This window comes from Echiichthys vipera (genome assembly GCF_963691815.1).
Source record: "Echiichthys vipera genome assembly, chromosome: 2".
Lineage (NCBI taxonomy): Eukaryota > Metazoa > Chordata > Actinopteri > Perciformes > Trachinidae > Echiichthys > Echiichthys vipera.
The window spans coordinates 5,028,699-5,048,167 of record NC_139827.1 but is presented as its reverse complement, the minus strand read 5'-3'; the positions used below and the strand labels follow the sequence as shown (position 1 = coordinate 5,048,167).

The 19,469-nt window shown below is 39.5% G+C and overlaps 1 protein-coding gene across 1 annotated transcript; it reads left to right on the top strand.

Annotated features, from left to right (window-relative positions):
* The first annotated feature begins 2,388 nt into the window (after positions 1 to 2,388).
* LOC310957650 (uncharacterized protein) lies at positions 2,389 to 18,205 on the top strand. The gene is made up of 5 exons (XM_083928313.1): positions 2,389 to 2,524; positions 8,322 to 8,375; positions 9,097 to 9,217; positions 9,597 to 9,766; positions 9,914 to 18,205. Exons 2-5 carry the CDS (start codon positions 8,373 to 8,375, stop codon positions 17,423 to 17,425), a joined length of 7,806 nt encoding a protein of 2,601 aa, XP_083784439.1. The 5' UTR covers positions 2,389 to 2,524; positions 8,322 to 8,372; the 3' UTR covers positions 17,426 to 18,205.
* Positions 18,206 to 19,469: the final 1,264 nt, after the last annotated feature.

The following is a 19,469-nucleotide window of genomic DNA, read 5'->3' as shown; positions in this document are numbered from 1 at the left end:
CTGAAGCGGGAGAGTTTTTTGTTTCGTCCGTCCGTTCAACACGTTCAGACTGAGCCATAAAAACCATTTTGACAAGATAAACTGAATATTAACCAAATGTGTGGGTCTGGGTAAAAAATGTAATTTTCCTGAAAACTATTAAAATGGATTTATAGCGTTTTGGAAAAGAGCTCCTCAAATATATATGTGTATATATGAGGAGCTTTATATATATGTGTCTGTGTATACTATATATATGTGTATATATATATATATGTATATATAGTATATAGTCTATAGAACTTGCATGTCCGTTTTTACGGGGGCTGGAAATCCTTGAGAATTTGAATTTGGTGTTTCCAAGGTTTGAAAAGTGCGTCAAACTTTCGGTTAAATGATGCTGATTTGTCGCCCTTTTGTAAAATGAATGTCATAAAACATTGGTTGTTAATTCACACTAACATCTGATTTAATGTGACAAAGAAGTGTAGCGATCGTAGACTGTGTAAAATGGGATTTACCACAGCTGTGAGGAGCTGGAAAAGCTTGAAAATGTACTAAAAGGTGCAGGAACCCTGTATTGTTTTCCCAAATGATGCTTTTACGCTGGAATTACACTTTAACATTACTTGGAAAGAATTGTTTTTGTTGTTTTATCTGTTTAATCAGAAGTAAACTCGTAATAAATCACTTTCTTTAGTGATAAATGAAAGTTGTCACACCTGTTTTTATTTCCCCAGGTCGGCCTGAGAACAGAGTCGTCCTCACGCAACGTCAGACATCATCAGGTAGGATTATATAACAACTCCTTTCTCTCCAGATTCACACACACACACACGGCTCTTTTTGTGATCAACAAGCGACTGTAATCAGAGTGACTCACACTGTGAACGCCTGCCGCTCCCTTTGGCACAGCTCAGCATTTTTCACATGTCAGAGGGGAGTGTTTATGTTTTCTCTCCTGTGTCGGTTTCATCTGTAATGCTGCCTTTAGAGTGTGTGTGTGTGTGTGTGTGTGTGTGTGTGTGTGTGTGTGTGTGTGTGTGTGTGTGTGTGTGTGTGTGTGTGTGTGTGTGTGTGTGTGTGTGTGTGTGTGTGTGTGTGTGTGTGTGTGTGTGTGTGTGTGTGTGTGTGTGTGTGTGTGTGTGTGTGTGTGTGTGTGTCGGTGTGTGTGTGTGTGTGTGTGTGTGTGTGTGTGTGTGTGTGTGTGTGTGTGTGTGTGTGTGTGTGTGTGTGTGTGTGTGTGGACGCTTTACTTGAGTGTTTCCATTTCATGCTACTTTAAACATCTGCTCCGGTAATTCTGAGGGAAATATTGAACTTTGTAGATTCATTAATAATGCAGAAATATAAATTAAATAATAATCTATGATCAATAATAATAATTATCTATGATCTACCAATCAAACTTTATTTGTATAGTACCTTTCATACAGGTTAGTGCACTTCAAAGTGCTTCACAGTTTTTTTTAATGCTTTTATATTAATAAAAAATAATAAATAAGATAATAATAATAAGTAAGATTTTGAATGAAGGACTTTTATAATAATAAAAATAATAATAAGTAAGATAATAATATTTAGTAAGATTTCAACTGCTGGACTTAAAAATGAATACAATAAAAATAATACTAATAATAATAATATAATTATAAGTAAGATTTCGATTGCTGGGCTTTTATATTAATAATAATAACAATAATACAACTATTACTAATAAGTAAGATAATAAGTATAATTTTGAATGCAGCACTTTTATAATAATAATAATAAATCATATTAATAAGTAAAATAATATTAAGTAAGATTTAAAATGCAGGATGTGTATAATCATAATACTAATAAGTATGATAATAATAATAATAATAATTATAAAAATAATAATAATAATGAGTAAGATTTTGAATGCAGAGCTTTTAATAATAAGATTAAGTAAGATTTTAATGAAGGACTTTAATTATAATAATAATAATAATAAAAAAACAAATCAAAAGCACTAATTAATATTTATGTGTGTGTGTGTGTGTGTGTGCGTGTGTGCGTGTGTGTGTGTGTGTGTGTGTGTGTGTGTGTGTGTGTGTGTGTGTGTGTGTGTGTGTGTGTGTGTGTGTGTGTGTGTGTGTGTGTGTGTGTGTGTGTGTGTGTGTGTGTGTGTGTGTGTGTGTGTGTGTGAACAGATGTGTGACATGTGAGTTAAAACGGGTCAAAGATTCAAGTTGTTCTATGGTCTAAGTCTGTGTTTGTGTGCATATGAGCCGCAGGCGTGTGTGTGGTCGTCAGGGCGTGTTTGCACGAGGGCGTGTGCTGTGAATGTGTGTGTTTGTGTGTGTTTGTGTACGCTGACAGTTAATGAAGGCGGGACACTTAAGGTGGAACCTGTTTGTCAGCTCCAGGTGAAGTAAGCGCCCGTCTGCCTGCAGCTCCTCTCCTCAGTCACCGCCTGCAGAGCGAACGCCATGGACGCACAACTGTGACCTGAAACTCCTCTGAAGACACAACTGCAACGACACGGAGGGCTGAACACACCTGTCTGATGGAGCCGGAGGTCAGTCTCATTCATGACACTTGTCCTGTGTGGTGCGTGGTTCTTAAGGGGACAGGTTTTGGGGTGACAGTGATTCGGTTTCAGGTGGAGTCGTCCACATCGTTCCTGTCATCTCGACTGGTTTGAGAAATCTTTAAATGCGTATTTTTCTGCTGTTCTTGATCAACTCGTGCGCATTTCTACTTCTCTTTCTTGCACAGTTTTAAAAAAACCCAGAACAAATCACGTCCCATTCAAAACGTCATGCCAGTTCATTTTAATGGACAAACTTGTGCTGCGTTCACGAGCTCCCGGGGAAGTTATTCTTCTAACTTTGTTGTGTTTGGAGCTTTAAAGTGTATTTGGCAGAAGATATCATACGAACCCACGGATGAAAACCCTTGAATGTTTTATATTTTGCTCCCATGTTATTTGTAGCATGCTGTTAGGTTGTAAGTGTTATTGCTGTCCTCGTAGAGTGACTTTATATTAATAAGTCAAGTTGTTTATTAGGATTAACCTGTTAAGCTGTAGTGTGCTGGGGCAGCAGACTGAAGGTTGCAGATGCCAACAGACTCAATAAACTGATCAGAAAGGCCAGTGACATTGTGGGGGTGGAGCTGGACACCTTGGCTGCAGTGTCAGACAGGAGGATGCTGTCGAAGGTGCGGGCGATACTGCAGCATGGCTCTCACCCTCTCCACAACACTCTGGCTGAACTGAGGAGCACCTTCAGCCAGAGACTGATTGCTCCTAAATGCAGCACTGAGCGCCACAGGAGGTCATTCTTACCTGTGGCCATTAAACTGTACAACTCATCTCTTTAATTATCGGACTCTTGACTACTTCAAAACAAAATATAAATATCTGTTCTCATTTCATTTCATTTGCCATAACAACCTAATTGTACAGTGTATATATCTCAGATTGTATTTTCACACTCACTTCAGATTGTTTACTTGATTGTTTATTATTTATTTGTACTGTATTTTATTGGCTATTTATTAGCTACTTTAGATTTATTTTAATTGTATTTTATTTGAATCTTTACTTTATTTTATTTCTACTTTATTCATCTTTATGGCTTGTTTCTACTGTGCACGGAGCATTGGAACGAAATAATTTCCCCCCGGGGATCAATAAAGTATTCTGATTCTGATTCTGATTCTGATAAGTGATGTAGAGACATACTGTATCTGGGTGTTTGGGAATGTTCTGGTGCAGAGAAAAAAGCACTGATAAAAAGCTTCACGCTGGGAATAAATGCTTGTTTAAAAGCTCTGAGCAATAAAATGCAGCTTCTATGTTGTTGACTTAAAGTGTCATTCTGGCGCAAAAGCATCCCATGGTCTTTTTCAGCACTAACATACATCAAGTACGCCATGGAGACAGTTTTTTTAGTGTAACAACAATAACGAAGAAAATCCTTGAGAGTTGCTAAAAGTACGGTGAAGGCATTCAAACGTCTTTTTTAACCCCTGATGCTGCTCAAAATCACACCATGAGAGTAGTAGTAGCATGAGAAGAGTCCCTACACATAAAACAAAGCACCAAAAACGTAGTTAACGTATCTGGAGTTTATTGAAAGAGTGTTTTAAAGACTTACCTACTGGCCCAGGTACCAGCTCCTCTCATAGTAAAGTCCATTCAAGTCGTTTACCAAAGTCAATCCCAAAGGAAGGAGCCCATTGGTGCTTTGTTTTCTGTGTAGGGACTTTTCTCATGCTGCTGCAGAGGTTTGGTGTTATTTTGAGCAGCATTAGTGGTTAAAAAAGACCTTTGAATGCCTTCACCGTGCTGCCCAAATACAGTATGTCTCTACATCATCACTTAATCCTAATAAATAACTTGTCTAATTAATGTAAGGTCACTCTACGAGGAGGAGCAATAGCAGTTACAACCTAACGGCATGTTAAAGGTAACATGGGAGCAAAATATAATACATTCAAGGGTTTTTTCATCAACGGGTTCGTATGATATCTTCTGCGAAATACAGTATGTCGCTTTATTTAACGGGACCGGAAGTGGACTGTGACAACCGGGTGAAAGTCCTGTGTGTTGGGACCCGTGCACCACCCTGACCCTCCTCTCTACGTGGATTTTATCGCTCCTAAACTACGTCACATGATTTCCTTCTTTGCTTCAAACGTAATTTTTACATTAATTAACACATAGATTACACACAAATTGCGGCATTTACAATCAGTAGCTGATGTACAGTATACAAACAGTGAATGAATGAGGACAGCCTAAATACATTTATTAATAAAAAAGTTTATTTTCATCAATCCAATCCATTTTTATTTATAAAGCACAATTGTAAGTAAACACAAAGGTCTCCAAAGTAGTGTACAGTTAAATAAACCATAAAACATGATAAAAAGATAAAATACTAAACATAAAATGCACAATAAAACTAAATAAAGCAGATAAAATATCTTGTGCACATAAAATCAACGACCTACGTGGTGTTAAAAGCCAAACAGATTCACTGCCGACCGCCATCTTTCTGCGTAAAACATTATTTTCCCAGACACCACCTGAACGCAGCAGCACACTCACACTGGTCTGCACTTTGATGTGTGCACTTTCTTATTATTACAAACTACAAATCCTCTGTTTCTGCCACATTACAAATGTGCTGATGGCTCACGGTTCAGTGCTGCTGATGAAGCGTTTTCTGATCTATTGTGAATCCAGCTCCTACTGACATTTGAACGTTTTCCCTTTTAGGAGCGCAGGCCGGTGCACTTTGACTTATGGAATGTGTAATACGTAACTTCTGACGTAGTAAAGGAGCTGCTTCTCAGCTCGGATGTCATTTGGAGTCGTTTGCATTATGAGCTAAAGGCCGACACTGGGATTCGATGTTAGATTTGGTTTCACACAACGAATGAGGATTTGTAAAGACATTCAGGAAACGCACAAAGTCTTCTAAACACTAAAACTACACTTTTATTCAAGGATAAAGAACATTTTATCAGCTCAGACTTTGTGTTGTGATCGGTTTAATGGTCTTGTTAAATGTTAATTGTTTTTTATTCATAATTGACGTGATAAAATTCTTGTTTTCTTGTATTCTTATCCTTATTCTTTCTTCTTATGCTTTGTACTCATCGCACCGTGGGGTCGGAGAGAAACGTATTTTTGATTCTTCTGTGTCTCTGTCACAGTTTGCAGAAATTGACTTGACGATTAAATAATCAAGCGTACATTTGTTGTTGATAACTTCAGATGTTAACCTCACATGCAGCAAAAACTTTCACTTTTCTGCTCCTTCTTCGTTTAAAACGTTTCATCGAATGAGAAAATGATTTCCTGTGTGAATTTTGTGGTTCACACTTTTCATGTCTGAGTGAAAGTTGACTGGGGATACGACGTTAATCTTTTTCAATCACAGATATGATTTAAAAACAAATACTCACAATAAGTGACCGTGGCGAGTTTTCATTATCAGAACAATCTTGAATATTGTGAATATCCTCACCGTCTCCTCCACTTGAGTTTTTCCTCGAACTGTAACAGTCGTTCACATCAAGTCCGTTTCTCATTCGATGAAACATTTTAAAAGAAGAAGGAGCAGAAAAGTGAAAGTTTTTGCTGCATGTGAGGTTAAAATCTGTGACGTTATCAACAACAAATGTACGTTTAATTATTTAATAGTCAATTTCTGCAAACTGTGACAGAAGAATCAAAAATACGTTTTTCTCCGACCGAAGGTGCAATGAGTACAAAGCATAAGAAGAAAGAAAAAGGATAAGTAACATATGTAATAAATTAATTCTAAATAGTGCAAAATTAATTCAAAACCAAACAATATGAAGCTTAAGAAATTGAAAATGTGCCATATAAAGGACTTTATGTGCAGTATAAAGTAAACTGAATAAATAAAATAGCTTTTATTTCTAAATCGACTCCCTGTGGTCGCTACAGCTCCTTTCTGCTGCATTTTTAAATTTAATACTATATAATGACTTTTTACATAACATTTCTAACCAGGGGGAACATGTGATTTATGATTATCTTATTTGATTTAATTATTTTTTATTTTTTTGTCACTGAGAAAACATGTGTGTCCTATCTGATGCCATAAAACTATTTGTTTCTCACTTAAATGTAAATGTAAAGTGGTTCCAGTGCAATTTGAAGAGTTTAAAGTATATTTTGGTGATTATTGGGATAATATTGTGACATGAAACGTTCATATCGCGCCAGAATGACATCTTAAATACCTGAAACACAAACGTATATTTCTGAATATTCCGCTCTATAATTTGACTTGACGAGGTCGCGGGTACAAGCGGCCGAAATGTGTTTCCTCGGGAGGGGGGCTGGAGTCTCCCTTGGAGAGAGGGGGAGAAGTTCAGCATCTGTGAGGAACTCGGAGTAGAGCCGCTGCTCCTTTGCGTTGAAAGGAGCCAGTTGAGGTGGTTCAGGATCATCTGGTAAGGATGAACCCTGGGTGCCTCCCTAGGGAGGTGTTCCAGGCACGTCCAGCTGGGAGGAGGCCTCGGGGAAGACCCAGGACCAGGTGGAGAGATTAGATCTCCACACTGGCCTGGGAACGCCTCAGGATCCCCCAGTTAGAGCTGGTTAATGTGGCCCGGGAAAGGGAAGTTTGGGGTCCCCTGCTAAAGCTGCTGCCCCCGCGACCCGACCCCGGATAAGAGGCTGAAGATGAGATGAGATCATTTGACTTGAAAGGGATGAACATCATTTTAACATTGTGCCATGTATCTTCATCTTTATATGTGTTGCTATAATGTAACACTGAAGACGTGAGACTGGTGGAGAAATGTTGCATTTCTTTTTAAAATCATGCAGATTAAACTTCACTGTTGAGATTTATATCTTCATTTACATATTTTTATTTGGATGTGAGGAGTTCTGCCAGTGCTCTGCCATGATTTATGCACTTCAAACGCCAGTGGGTGTGGTCACTGTGTGACTTTGTGTGCTTACAAAATGGAAACACCCGAAAAAAAACAGAACATTTGTTGGCAGCGCTCTCGATAAACCTGTTCCTGGTTTTCCTTAAAGCCACAAATGAAATACCTGAGAGATGCACCTGCAGAGTTGCGTGTGTGTCACTCCTGCGTCGACATGTTCTGTGCTGTTTATTTTGAATCTTGACTCGTCTCTCTGGGGACGTGCTCATACGAGAATGTCACACTGCGTAGCATTTATTTGGGTCTAAATTAATTCAATATATTAAGATAAGATGTAAACAGCAACAGAAACCGTAACAAAACATAGAACACTTACAGTAAAAACACTGCTTTCTAGAAGTAAAGTATTCTTCTTGTGTTAATTATGTAACTGTAATAAAAACAAAACAACACCAAGGTTTCACATTCATCCGATTTAGTTGTTGGCAAAGTCGATTCGCCCCACCCCAATTTTTTTTTTACATTTTTTATGATCTTGTATTTCTTGTTCCCTCCCTTCAAAGGTGTCCGCTTTGAAATGCAGTTAAAGCCTGTGAACAGACTGAAGTCTGCCAAAGTGGTGCATTCAAGTGCTGTTGTATAAGATTGGAAAAATGACCCCCTTAGTTGGAAGTTAAAGCAAGAATGCTGCACCCTTTTTATCTGCCGTGGATTGATCATCACAAATTCTCAACCTGTCATATGATCAGTTTGATTCTCCTGGATCACCTGTTTCATTGAAGGCCGATTAATGTTCCTGCTCTTTTGTTTTCAAAGCTTTAACAGTTTTTCTAACATAACCCACAAGCTGCACTGTAGGCCTATTGTGTAACCTGTGTAAAGAACTGCTGTAAAATTTGTTTACTCAACCTTTTTCTTTTCTTTTGTAGGTTTAGTCAAAGGGGATTTTTCAATGCCGCCGTGACAGAAACACAAGGATCATGGTACGAAACATTTAACATTTTGTTTAAGTTTGTGTTAAAAAAACATTCTGTAATAGATTCGTTTCTGTTGCATGTTGATTTTAAGGCAAGGAAACACGGCTGTCGGTCAAAGCTGTGTTGTGAGCATCCACCGCCCTAGTTTTTTGGCTGTTTTTCGGCCAATCAGCGCGTTGTACTGCCCGCGGGGCTGATCCTTCTGATTGGCAGTTCAGTCAATGCACAAGAAGAGAAATGGCAAACAAACAGCTAAAGTCAAGATCGAACAAAAACTAACTTTATAACTAACGTTATGTCTTTACCAGACAAGATGATTTCTAAGCCCTTTAACAGAAACAGTTTGTAATTGTTTGTCTTTTTGTTTGCTTGTGCACAGTAAATATAATATGTTCTTGTGTTTTCTAATGTTCTAACTAGCGTCTTGAATCCCTCCTGTTGCTCTTCCAGCTTCATATTTTGAATGACAAACCGCCTGCTGGTATGAAGAGTTATATCCTCTCATGCAGGTGCAGAATGTACTTGCTAGTTGGCCCTCGACTGTAGTCTTTGATGTGTGTTCAAGTGTTGCTTTTTGGGTGGGAAACAGGCATTGTGATGCGATGCAACAGTCGGCCTTTGTCGCCACTAGTTATTTGAAGACGTCGTGGTGTCTCCGTGCCTTTAAACTCTGTCTGTTGAGGCATGCTTCGCTTTTAAACACTTTATGAAACATCTTTGTTTGCAGCCGTCACACCGCAGGGGAAGGAGTCTCTCTGGGGCTCTGACCCTGGAGCGATCAGAGGAGGGAGGGCTGGTCGTTTCCAGCATCAACCACAGTTCCTCAGCCAATCAGGGATTGAGGGAAGGTAAGACCCTTGACTTGCTACCAAAGTTTTTTTCCCCTGTATTGCTTTTGACTGTTTTGTGTCTTAGTGGAGTTTAAACAGTTGTTCCTGGCAAGAGCACACCTTCAAATTCAAGGAAATCATTGCACATTAGACTCATCTCCAAGGTTGTTTTAACTCCATATGCTTAAGAGCAGAACAAGGAGGATATATTTACTAAAAAATGTGGAGTTTTTGTTTGAGTTCAGTATATTAAGTCCAATTGTAATAGGTTGCGTGGATTAGGAGTTTCGGTCAAAGTCTACCTTTTTAAATAATACATTATGATTTGCACCCAGAGCATATTTATGTTCTTGAACAAGCTGTTGTTTTACGCACACACTTGATTCCTCTTCTTCAGGGGATGAACTTTTGGGGGCAACGATAAATTTTGATCAACTGTCAAAAGCTGAGGTGTTAAACGTACTGAAGATGATGGAGCCGTTTGATAACAAGGTCCGAGTCCTCACCAGGAACAACATGAGCAAGAGCCTCGGAAATTTGGACCAATGTGCCAAGAACCCTGAGACGGTAGGTGGAGTACAGATATTATTAAGGAATTGATTGTCATGGAAACAATACTGAAACTGATCTCCACCCCAACTGCTAGAGAATAGTTATCTTGATGGAAATATTATGGTTACATTCCAATCACCAACTTGTTGTTTATATTTCTAGATGCTTAACGATTCCTACAGCAAACTCTACAATGCCAAAATCAAGAAGTTTATGAAAGATGACCTGCTTGGTGCCGAGGAGGGCTCTGTGAACAAGGAGGTTACCGTCAAGCCAACTGTACCAGGCTCATCCAAGGTCAACCTAAAGCATGACATGGGGTTGCCTCGTCTGGGAGTTGACTTTGGACTGATGAAATCTAGGACTCTGACCACAAACATTGATGCTGATTCACAATATGATGACACCGGAGAATTAACATATGAGAGCAATCTGAACCTTCCACCGTTGGGTCTTGGGTCGAATGGGACTGCTCTAAGTGGAGCTCAGGTACCAAGACTGAGAGTCGATGCTAAAAATCCACAGTGTAATGCTCCAGACTTTCATATGTCTGGAACATTACCAGAAGGTCCAAACACTACAGCCGGTATACAGCTGCCAAATAATGATAGTCCATCAGTTGACTTGAGAATGCCATACCTTGAAAGTAGTAGTAGTAGTACCCCTGGCATGGGGATAGATCTTAATGGGGGGAATTTCACTGGTCAATCTTTTGAGACTGGTGTTCCCAAAGTGGGCATTGAAGGAACAAACAAAGAATTAAAAATGCCAAAATTCAAACCACCAGGCCTCTCTGGACCTTCTTTTAGTGGTCCAGAAGGTGAGTTCAAGACATCAGACGTGGGAACCCCAGATGTTCCCTCAGGTAAACTCGGTATCAGGTATTCCAAGAGACTGAAAAACCCAGATCTAAATGTGGACAATCCATCTAGTTATATAGAGTCACCCAAGCTCAGACTGTCTGGGCGATCTACTGACTTAGACCTGGAAATGCCAGGTGTTGATGTATCACAACTTGATATACATGGGCCAGACTTTGACATGCCTTCAGGGAAAGTTCCATTTAAGAAACCAAAGATTGATCTTAAAAATCCAGATTTAGATGTGGATGCCCCATCTGGTAAATTGACAATGCCCAAATTTGGGTTATCAGGTAAAAGTGGAGCTGATGTTCAAATGCCTGACCTGAGTCTCAATACACCAAAGATACGTGGTGGGATTCATGGACCTAATGTAAATCTACCCAAAGCTGACCTTAAAGGACCAAATTTAGCGATTGGCACTCCATCGGTTGACGCTAACGTTCCATCTGGAATATACAAAGCTCCTAAGTTTAAAATGCCCAAATTTGATTTACCACACTTTCATGTTCCAGGTTTTAATGGAGATTCTGAGGGACCAGATGTGCAACTGGCAGCACCAGATCTCAAGACTGGAATTGTCGATCCAAATGTCGATATATCCTCAACAGACTTTGATTTTGCAAGCCCATCTGGAAAACTCAAAATGCCAGGCTTTGGGCTATCTAAGATTAAAGGCCCTGAATATGACATGAAAACTCCAAGCATGGATGTATCCACTCCCAAGTTTAAAGGGGGAGGCATCAATTTACCTGGTGGTGATCTTAATACCCCTAATGTGGATGTTAATATGCCTTCCGGTAAATTAGGCATCAGTGCAGATGCTCCCTCTGGCAAGTTTAAACTACCCAAATTTAAACTCTTTGGCACATTACCAAAGAAAAAAGATTTGGATATTAATGCAGGGATGAAAACACCTGAGATGGCTCTGAAATCCCCCAAAATAAAAGGCATAGATACTCCTGAAGTAGATCTTAGAGCTCCAAATGTAGACCTCCACTCTCCAGATGTAAACATTGGCTCACCCAAAGGAAAGTTTGCAATGCCAAAGCTGAATATAGACCCAGCTTTTAATTTGCCTGAGTTGGACATTAATAAACCTAAACTAGATCTTTCCGGCCCGGATGTTGACTTGGATATGCCCTCAGGTAAATTCAAAGTACCAGCAATGAAGAAACCAAATATTGACTTGAATGCTCCTGACATGCATATTGATGCTCCCTCAGGCAAATTTAAAATGCCTAAATTCAGTATGTCAGGAATTGATGCCCCTGATTTTGACTTACCAAACATGGACCTTAAAGCTCCAAAGCTTGATGTAAATGCTCCAAATGTCCAAATTGGTTCACCCAATGCAAAATTAAAGATGCCTAAATTTGGTCTTCCAAGCCTAAAAGGACCTGAGATTGATGGAAACTTGGATGGCCCAGATTTTGATGTAAATGTACCCAATGTCAATCTCAAAGGTCCTAAAGCTGATATGGGAATGCCAGATATTTCTGGTCTATCAGGTAAATTCAAAAAGCCAAACTTGAACCTGCCTGATTTTGGGCTTTCTGGTCCAAAGTTAGATGGCCCTGACCTGGGCCTCAAAACACCTGATCTAGATATATCTGGTCCTAACCTCAGTGGTGGCTTAAATGCACCAGACATAAACATGCCAAAGGTTGATCTTAAAAGCCCCAAACTGGACCTCAATGCCCCAAAGCTGAACCTAGACATGCCCTCAGGTAAACTGAAAATGCCAGAGCTTCATGCCCCAGACTGGGATGTTAATGCTCCCTCAGGCAAATTGAAAATGCCGAAATTCAATATGTCAGGTACTTTACCAAAGGGACCAGATTTGGACATAAACACCGATCTGAATGCTCCAGATTTTAATCTGAAAGCCCCAAAGATAAAGGGTGGAATTGATGCCCCTGACTTGGACTTACCAAAGATGGACCTTAAAGCTCCCAAGTTAGATGTGAACACACCAGATATAAACATTGGTTCACCCAAAGCAAAATTCAAAATGCCCAAATTTAAGATGCCTAAATTTGGATCTCCAAGTTTAAAAGGACCTGAGATTGATGGAAACTTGGATGGCCCAGATTTTGATGTAAATGTACCCAATGTCAATCTCAAAGGTCCTAAAGCTGATATGGGAATGCCAGATTTTGATATTTCTGGTCCATCTGGGAAATTCAAAAAGCCAAACTTGAACCTGCCTGATTTTGGGCTTTCTGGTCCAAAGTTTGATGGCCCTGACCTGGGCCTCAAAACACCTGATCTAGATATATCTGGTCCTAACCTCAGTGGTGGCTTGAATGCACCAGACATAAACATGCCAAAGGTTGGTCTTAAAAGCCCCAAACTGGACCTCAATGCCCCAAAGCTGAACCTAGACATGCCTTCAGGTAAACTGAAAATGCCAGAGCTTCATGCTCCAGACTGGGATGTTAATGCTCCCTCAGGCAAGTTGAAAATGCCGAAATTCAATATGTCAGGTACTTTACCAAAGGGACCAGATTTTGACATAAACACTGATTTGAATGCTCCAGATTTTAATCTGAAAGCCCCAAAGATAAAGGGTGGAATTGATGCCCCTGACTTGGACTTACCTAAGATGGACCTTAAAGCTCCCAAGTTAGATGTGAACACACCAGATATAAACATTGGTTCACCCAAAGCAAAATTCAAAATGCCCAAATTAAAGATGCCTAAATTTGGTCGTCCAAACCTTAAAGGACCTGAGATTGATGGAAACTTGGATGGGCCAGATTTTGATGTAAATGTACCCAATGTCAATCTCAAAGGTCCTAAAGCTGATATGGGAATGCCAGATATTTCTGGTCTATCAGGTAAATTCAAAAAGCCAAACTTGAACCTGCCTGATTTTGGGCTTTCTGGTCCAAAGTTTGATGGCCCTGACCTGGGCCTCAAAACACCTGATCTAGATATATCTGGTCCTAACCTCAGTGGTGGCTTAAATGCACCAGACATAAACATGCCAAAGGTTGATCTTAAAAGCCCCAATTTGGACCTCAATGCCCCAAAGTTGAACCTAGACATGCCTTCGGGTAAACTGAAAATGCCAGAGCTTCATGCCCCAGACTGGGATGTTAATGCTCCCTCAGGCAAATTGAAAATGCCGAAATTCAATATGTCAGGTACTTTACCAAAGGGACCAGATTTGGACATAAACACTGATCTGAATGCTCCAGATTTTAATCTGAAAGCCCCAAAGATAAAGGGTGGAATTGATGCCCCTGATTTGGACTTACCAAAGATGGACCTTAAAGCTCCCAAGTTAGATGTGAACACTCCAGATGTAAACATTGGTTCACCCAAAGCAAAATTCAAAATGCCCAAATTTAAGATGCCTAAATTTGGATCACCAAGCCTAAAAGGACCTGAGATTGATGGAAACTTAGGTGGCCCAGATTTTGATGTAAATGCACCCAACGTCAACCTCCGAGGTCCTAAAGCTGATATAGGAATGCCAGATTTTGATATTTCTGGTCCATCTGGGAAATTCAAAAAGCCAAACTTGAACCTGCCGGACTTTGGGCTTTCTGGTCCAAAGTTAGATGGCCCTGACCTGGGCCTCAAAACACCTGATCTAGATATATCTGGTCCTGACCTCAGTGGTGGCTTAAATGCACCAGATATAAACATGCCAAAGGTTGGTCTTAAAACCCCCAAATTTGACCTCAATGCCCCAAAGCTGAACCTAGACATGCCTTCAGGTAAACTGAAAATGCCAGAGCTTCATGCCCCAGACTGGGATGTTAATGCTCCCTCGGGCAAATTGAAAATGCCGAAATTCAATATGTCAGGTACATTACCCAAGGGACCAAATGTGGACATAAACACTGATTTTAATGCACCAGATTTTAATCTGAAAGCCCCAAAGATAAAGGGTGGAATTGATGCCCCTAATTTGGATTTACCAAAGATGGACCTTAAAGCTCCTAAGTTAGACGTAAACACTCCTGATATAAACATTGGTTCACCCAAAGCAAAATTCAAAATGCCCAAATTAAAGATGCCTAAATTTGGTCGTCCAAACCTTAAAGGACCTGAGATTGATGGAAACTTGGATGGGCCAGATTTTGACGTAAATGTACCCAATGTCAATCTCAAAGGTCCTAAAACTGATATGGGAATGCCAGATTTTGATATTTCTGGTCCATCTGGGAAATTCAAAAAGCCAAACTTGAACCTGCCTGATTTTGGGCTTTCTGGTCCAAAGTTAGATGGCCCTGACCTGGGCCTCAAAACACCTGATCTAGATATATCTGGTCCTGACCTCAGTGGTGGCTTAAATGCACCAGACATAAACATGCCAAAGGTTGATCTTAAAACCCCCAAATTTGACCTCAATGCCCCAAAGCTGAACCTAGACATGCCTTCAGGTAAACTGAAAATGCCAGAGCTTCATGCTCCAGACTGGGATGTTAATGCTCCCTCGGGCAAATTGAAAATGCCGAAATTCAATATGTCAGGTACATTACCCAAGGGACCAAATGTGGACATAAACACTGATTTGAATGCACCAGATTTTAATCTGAAAGCCCCAAAGATAAAGGGTGGAATTGATGCCCCTAATTTGGATTTACCAAAGATGGATCTTAAAGCTCCCAAGTTAGATGTGAACACACCAGATATAAACATTGGTTCACCCAAAGCAAAATTCAAAATGCCCAAATTAAAGATGCCTAAATTTGGTCGTCCAAACCTTAAAGGACCTGAGATTGATGGAAACTTGGATGGCCCAGATTTTGATGTAAATGTACCCAACGTCAACCTCAAAGGGCCCAAAAATGAGTTTGGACTGCCACATTTGAAAATGCCTGATGTTGGCTTTACTAGTCCAAAGTTAGATGGCCCAAGCTTTGACTTCAAGTCACCAGATCTTAATGCCAAATTACCAAAAGGACCAAATTTGAACATAGATTCAGACCTTAAAACTCCAGATTTTAATCTCAAAGCTCCAAAATTGAAGGGTGGAATCGATGCTCCCAAACTGAGATTACCAAACATGGACCTTCAAGCTCCCAAGTTAGATATGGACTCTCCAGATTTTAACATTGATTCTCCCGATGCAAAGTTCAAAATGCCCAAAATCAAGGGCCCCAATGTTGACATCAATGGGGACATGCAGGGGCCTGACTTGAATATCCCAAATGTAGACCTAAATGGTCTAAAAGGAAAATTCAAAATGCCAAGTTTAAATACACCCGACCTCGGTCTCTCTAGACCCGATGCAAAACTACCAGACATGAATCTTTCAGGACCTAAACTTAAAGGCCCTGGTCTAAGTATACCAGACTTCGATTTGCCTGATGCCAGTTTCAAAGGGCCCAAGCTAGACCTCAATGCACAACGCCCAGATCTAGGAATTAATGGTAACATAGGACGACCCAACATGAACTTAAGTGCCCCAAATGTCAAAGGAGGAATACGAGGTCCAGGCGTTGACATGAATGTTCCCACGGGAAACATCCATGGTCCTGACACTGATCTTGATTTGGCAGATAGGAAAATGAAACTCCCTTCTTTCAAGCTGCCTCAGTTTAGTGGCCCGGATCTAAACAGGACTGGGGCTGATATTGACTTTGGTGCATCTCTGAGACCAACAAATCTGGATATTACTCCTCCAAATGCAAAACTGAATATGAAACCACTACAGGCGGATTTCACAGGTCCAAATGTTAACGCTCCAAACATGCCGAACATGTCAATGCGGAATCCACAGATGCATCCCAAATCTCCAGGTCTTAACCTTGATCACCCTTCCCTAAATTTCAATCCAAATGTTAACGCTCCGAACATGCCGAACATGGCGATGCGGAATCCACAGATGCATCCCAAATCTCCAGTTCTTAACCTTGATCATCCTTCCCTAAATTTCAATCCGAACGTTAACGCTCCAAACATGCCAAACATGGCAATGCGGAATCCACAGATGCATCCCAAATCTCCAGGTCTTAACCTTGATCATCCTTCTCTAAATTTCAATCCGAATTTTAACGCTCCGAACATGCCACACATGGCAATGCGGAATCCACAGATGCATCCCAAATCTCCAGTTCTTAACCTTGATCATCCTTCCCTAAATTTCAATCCGAACGTTAACGCTCCAAACATGCCGAACATGGCAATGCGGAATCCACAGATGCATCCCAAATCTCCAGGTCTTAACATTGATCATCCTTCACTAAATTTCAGAGAACCTTCCCATAGGAATCGCAGATCAGATATCCCAGGTGGACACATGAGAATGCCTGTACTGGACATAGATGGAGATGGCAGACTTCATCACAGTGATAGACAGTCATCTAGGACTAAAGGAAGGTCTAGCTACCCTCTGGTGAATGCTGGTTTCCATCCAGATCTCAACATTGATGATTTCACAGGAAAGGATCACGTGCTTAGAGCCAGAGGTTCAAAAATGGACTTCAAGGCACCATCTAACTATAGACAGGTGATCTCCCCTTCAGGCGTTAACATGAGGGACCCCAGACATACCAGAAGAAGTCCTTCTGGTGACATTGATATGCATTCAAGGCAGCACAGAACAATGCAGCTGGTACCCAATGCACGTTCGCCACATTTCTCTCCAGATCCAAGAATAAGAGGCCCTGACGGTTCAGAAGGATACTACGTCACCGTTTTCCCCAACCAACCACAGAATCAAAGAATGCCAAACAACAAATATAACACACTTGGGGGGCCTGGCTTTCGTCCAGGAAATGTGGACCTTGAAGTTCTAGGACAAAATGAGCTAAAGGGGGGATCCACTTTCTTTTTCTCCAACCTCATGTAGGTTTCAACCACAGATTTTTCGATGAGTGGTACTAAGTGTTCCCTCTGAGTACGTTTATATTAGGTTTTGACCATAGACTATAAAAAAATAGACGTAGCCGCTCCGCCGGGGCCTGTTCTCTCAACTTGCTCCAATTGTACTCACCTCTGGGAGCCGCCATCTTGTCGGACTTTGACTCCTCCTCATTTCCTCCTTCCTTACCAAAAAAGGAATAAATGTCACTTTCTGCCTCGTTGAAGTGTTTTTGTTTGTGTAAAGCCAATCGTGTTGCTTTGTAATGCAGCCTTTATTACAAAGCAACATTCTTGCACATATTCTTAAACCTTTTCCCCATGTTGTCATTTGTAACATGTTTGTACTATACATCACGTGTACTCAAGTCTCCAAAATCCCCACATTTTCTCTACAGTTTACTGCTGATTTTGAAACTCGAGAAGGAAATTTGAGGATTTTTGGGAACTATTACAAGATCAAAGTTGTTTGTTTTGTATTATATTATAATGTTAAATATAAAGTTGTGCATTTGTTTATACTATCAAAACACCCACTTTATAGCCGTTGGGTATGTATATAGTTGAGTTTATATATATTTTTATAGTCATTTTTGCTTCAGCATTTTTTAACGATAATTAAATAATGAGATTATTTAAGATGACTATACACTAAACTATAAGAACTGCCATTTTTAAAGATGACCATGGAGCTATTAAAATGTCTTACAACTGACGCACCATATATCACTTTGTTACAATGTTGTACAAAATAATAAACACAAAAAATACGAACATAATATGTTTCTTGATTCATATTGTCATGACCGAAAGAACGAGGTCGCGGGTACAAGCGGCCGAAATGTGTTTCCTCAGGAGGGGGTCTGGAGTCTCCCTTAGAGAGAGGGGGAGAAGTTCAGCATCCGGGAGGAACTCGGAGTAGAGCCGCTGCTCCTTTGCGTTGATAGGAGCCAGTTGAGGTGGTTCAGGATCATCTGGTAAGGATGAACCCTGGGAGCCTCCCTAGGGAGGTGTTCCAGGCACGTCCAGCTGGGAGGAGGCCTCGGGGAAGACCCAGGACCAGGTGGAGAGATTAGATCTCCACGCTGGCCTGGGAACGCCTCAGGATCCCCCAGTTAGAGCTGGTTAATGTGGCCCGGGAAAGGGAAGTTTGGGGTCCCCTGCTAAAGCTGCTGCCTCCGAGACCTGACCCCGGATAATCCACATTTTTCATTTATTTCCACTTTTCCCCAATTTATTCCTAATCAAATCCCTGTCTTTTTATGTTGAGTTTATGTCTGAATTGTGTATTTTTTTGTATAATTGTTCTTCTTCTTTTTCTTTTTAAAATTAAACAGTAAAGTAAAATAATAAAATAAATAAATAAATGACTAGACAAAGATAAATCTTAATAAATAATAATAAAAAACTAAAATAAAATACTTAAATACATTAAAACGCTAAAATAAAATTAAACACTAATATAAAATAAAATACTTGAATAAAACTTCAATACTGAAATAAAATAAAAGTACTAAAAATGAAAACGCTAAAATAAAATTAAAAAACTTAAATACTAAAATAAAATTAAAATACTAAACTAAAGTTAAATACTTAAATAAAAGTTGAATACTTAAATAAAATAAAAGTACTAAAACAAAATGAAAACGCTAAAATAAAATTAAATACTAAAATAAAATAAAAGTACTAAAAATGAAAACGCTAAAATAAAATTAAATACTAAAATAAAATTAAATACTTAAATAAAACTTAAATACTAAAATAAAATTAAAATACTAAACTAAAATTAAATACTTAAATAAAACTTGAATACTTAAATAAAATAAAAGTACTAAAACAAAATGAAAACGCTAAAATAAAATTAAATACTAAAATAAAATAAAAAACTTAAATAAAACTTAAATACTACAACAAAATGAAAACGCTAAAATAAAATTAAACACTAATATAAAATAAAAAACTTGAATAAAACTTAAATACTGAAATAAAATAAAAGTACTAAAACAAAATGAAAACGCTCAAATAAAATAAAA

Excerpts from the sequence above, each read along its gene's own strand:
- LOC310957650 (XM_083928313.1), top strand. Across the intron at positions 9,218-9,596 it reads CAATCAGGGATTGAGGGAAG|GGGATGAACTTTTGGGGGCA; the intron begins GTAAGACCCTTG and ends CCTCTTCTTCAG. Across the intron at positions 9,767-9,913 it reads GTGCCAAGAACCCTGAGACG|ATGCTTAACGATTCCTACAG; the intron begins GTAGGTGGAGTA and ends TTATATTTCTAG.